Below are 3,731 nucleotides of genomic sequence, written 5' to 3' on the forward strand. Positions count from 1 at the left end.
TCTTTTAGAATACTGTTTTGGAGTCTTAATTTTGTTAAGAATATAGAACAGGCATGTATAAGCATTATGCTTCAGTCTGTACCTTTTCAGTCACTGCCAAATCAAAGATTGTTGAAGATGTGCTGAATAAGAATAGATAGATAAATAATTGCAAAAGTAATTTCAAATGTACAACTGTATTGATTTCAACCGCCTGCATGGGTAGTAGTGTGGCAAAGGGGACCTACACGTGGCTGTGTGTTTGACTGAGCAAGGACGTTAGCTTCTAATGTAGGTCATCATTCCACCATTCATTCATTGAACTTAAAGCCGGACACATCAGACTCACTCAAAATCTTCATTCAAACCATTATTATTTTTTCATGGAGCAGCTCACAGAATTACAGTTAAAGATTAGACTAAATCCACTGGATAATTATTAGCATGTATCTTGCCACTGGAGAAATATCAAAACATGAAATGTATAAATAACAACAATACAGTAGGCGTGAATACAATGTATACATTTAATAAATATAAATTCTTTGTGTTGCTCGCATAGTTGTTGCTAGCGGTGTCCTGCACCATTTAATTTGAGTCAAATTGCAATAAATGATAGATGATTCATTTCAGTAAACAGATACACACACACATCCAAAAGCATTGACATCCATGTTTGATTTACGTCCCATAAAAATTCAAAATGTTAACACATTACAAAAAAGGACTTTGTAACAGACATGTATTATTATTATATACATACAAGTCATTGAGTAACAGTTGCAACTTACTGCAGAGAGAATCATAGTTTAACAATTAATGTTTTATAAATATTTTGTAAAATGCACTTACAGTACATGTTAAGTGCATGTTTAAACCCCCGTTTTCTGTCGGTCCTTTCATAAATCTAATAAATATTGATCTTATCTATATCTAACACTTCTGAATTTATGGGTACCATTAAGCCAAATCATCATAATCAAATTATGGATGACATATTTTTTTGTTCACATGACAAACTAACATTGCTACACGAACCCAATGACAAACCAGTTTAACATTTAACTGGCGACTGAGGTGAAAGGACATCCCACACCGAGCAGCTGAGCAAACTACGGTATGAAAAGAAACAATGATGTAATGCTCTGTGACGTTTTTCCAAATGACATGTCTTACATTGTCCTTAAAGATTCACAAGTGCCTCATTTACAGGTCTAATTAGAAAAATGACTGTCTATGTTCAAAATTATTTGTTAAAAATGTTACAAAAATATATATAAAAAAATTGCTTTGACGGGGTGCCACGTGGCAGAATAAATATAGAAAAATCAAGAAACTGTTGAGTCAACGTGATCCCCGTGTCCATCAGCTGACAGGTTGGGTATCGAGAACTGATCGGTACAACCCGGACCGGATCACGTACGTACGGCACCGAAATGAGCGTTGAAATCACGGGGATCCAGTGACCTCCAGGGAAAAGAAGAAAATACACTCCAAATACAACTCCAAAACGTTCCTATAAATATATTGTGACCTGTGTATTTACCACGTGGAGAGAAAAACAATAATAATTCGACATTTTAGTTTTCTAAACAGATATATACTCTGAACTATATTTTTTGCCGAACCACTGCTGCCTGGGCGCAGTGATTTCATCACCTCAAAAGCCCAATTTTTCAAAAATCAACAGGGCTTTTTAGGTGATGAAATCTGAACAATTTCAAACGATACCCAACCCTAATCAGCTGCTGGCTACATGTAGAATGTGTTGTGCTTTCTCTAGTCATCTAATTAATTTCCTCACGTCAATAATGGCCCTTTGCAAGCTGCTCTGTGGCGGAGGTGATTCCTTATCTCCATCTCTGTCTTCAAACAAAAAGCCAGTTCTCAACACAACTTTGAACCTCGCTTTTCCCCACTCACTTCACACGTTCCCGGGTTAAGGACAAGTTCAAAGTCTGTCTTCTTCAGGCTGGTCTGCGGCGATGGCAATGTTAGTCTTGACGGGACTGACCGGACCATTGGGATGCTGCAACACCTTTAAGGGGTCGTCACAGGAAGTGATCGTCTCCTTGGAAATGGCCTGGTCTTGATCCGGCTGATCTGGTTGTAGGTGGTCCTTGGCGGGATTTGTCAGATGCGACTCTGACCTCAGCGGGTCAGAGGGGTTGACCTCCTGGCTCCTCTTCGGCCTCCGCGCGAGGGGGAGGAGGAACCTCTCCAGCGACTTCAGGGACTTCTCCTGACGTAACGCGCCGACCTCTGCCCCGTCCATCTCGAGCAGTAGACCGCTGCTGGAGGAATAGAAGACCGCGTGGTGGTTCTCCATATCTAACGAGATGCGTTGAAAGAGACATTCTTCCCTGTTTATCTTCCTCTGGTAGGAAGGGGGGATAGAAAAACAGGGTATAAATGATATTGCTTTAACTGAAACTTCTCAGTTTAATGGTTTATTTAAAAGGGGAATACCGGTCTATTTAACATATCTATAGGTCTATAGGTCAATGGCTTATTGTGGTAAATTCTTTCTCAAAGCATGAAACTAGAGAATTGACTTGAACTTGTTATGTCATCACGGAGTCTGGAGCCGCTCCATAGAGAATTAATTGAGAAAGGTGACTGTGAGAACACCCGTGGGGGATGGGGGAATTTCAGCTCTTCAGAACTCAGGGCATTACTATGAATAAAGCAGATTTCCATGTAAAAACAAACAAAAACTCTTGTGCTGCTCGAGATTTGACCTCTTGATTACATTCATAATAGCTTCCTCGTTTCTGGATTTGTGTTAATGTTCACAAATATGAATTTGCCTGCCTATAAGAGTATGGCCTCTTGCATTCGGTAGAATTCCCTTGGTGACCTAATTTATATTGTAAAAAGTTACTTACATAGTTGAACAACTCTCCCGTGGAGTCCATACACAGGAACTGGTTTCTTTTCATGTCAAATATTGACACAGAGTTGCTCGTCCTTGTTCTTATTGGCAGAACGACTGAGAAAAACAGATTTTAGAGTGTCATCAAAATATGATTCATTTCATTGGACCCGATAAAAATGATTCCTTCTTAAAACAATCAGGCAATTCACATAAATAATTACTTAAAATAAGTACTCACTCAGAAATCCCCTGTTAATGCCGTTCCTTACTGGTCCAAGCGACTCCGAGTGGAGCTGTTCTGTACCGGTCGGCCGGTCTAAAAGCGCCCCTCGCGACTGGGCATCTGACCCGGCCCGGCGCCGCTGATGCAGGTCTCCTCCTTGTTGTTTCGGGAGCCCGGGCGAAGGCCTGCAGTCCACCAGTATGGACAGGTGTAGGGCAGTCAGGAAAAACGAGACGAAAGCCGGTTGCATGGTCAGCAGAGATGCCGGTTGAGACAAACACTGAAAGTCCAAGTGCTCAGAGCTGTGGAGCAGGCAGCGACTGAAGGGGGAGAAAGTCCAGCAGGTCTATTTAAACAGGGGATCCATGAACCGCCTATAACTCATTTACCACCAATATAGGAGCAGGCCCTGCTTGTTTTTCCAAGTAAGGCCCAAGGGGGTGTTTCACTAGCTACCCTTGCTTCTCATAACAAACGTGACTTGTCCTTTATTATACTGGACGGGATTTTCTTTCTATTGCCTACATATATGCAAATATACCTCTCTTTCTCTGGACCTGGGGCAAGCGCAGACACATCGTCTGATCTGACGATAGCATGATTTGTAAGTATTTATAACGCCTGCAGTTCTATTGGTCACTCCGGATGTTT

At 41.2% G+C, this 3,731-nt stretch overlaps 1 protein-coding gene across 1 annotated transcript; it reads right to left on the minus strand.

The window, feature by feature from the left end:
* Positions 1-1,930: 1,930 nt before the first annotated feature.
* Positions 1,931-3,330, minus strand: LOC311245313 (uncharacterized protein; the record flags this gene model as incomplete). The annotated part of the gene is made up of 3 exons (XM_084335149.1): positions 1,931-2,356; positions 2,868-2,971; positions 3,096-3,330. The coding sequence occupies 3 exons, from the start codon at positions 3,328-3,330 to the stop codon at positions 1,931-1,933; spliced, it is 765 nt and encodes a 254-aa protein (XP_084191275.1).
* Positions 3,331-3,731: the final 401 nt, after the last annotated feature.

Source organism: Notolepis coatsorum (genome assembly GCF_963971535.1).
Source record: "Notolepis coatsorum genome assembly, chromosome: 18".
NCBI classification, from domain to species: Eukaryota; Metazoa; Chordata; class Actinopteri; order Aulopiformes; family Paralepididae; genus Notolepis; species Notolepis coatsorum.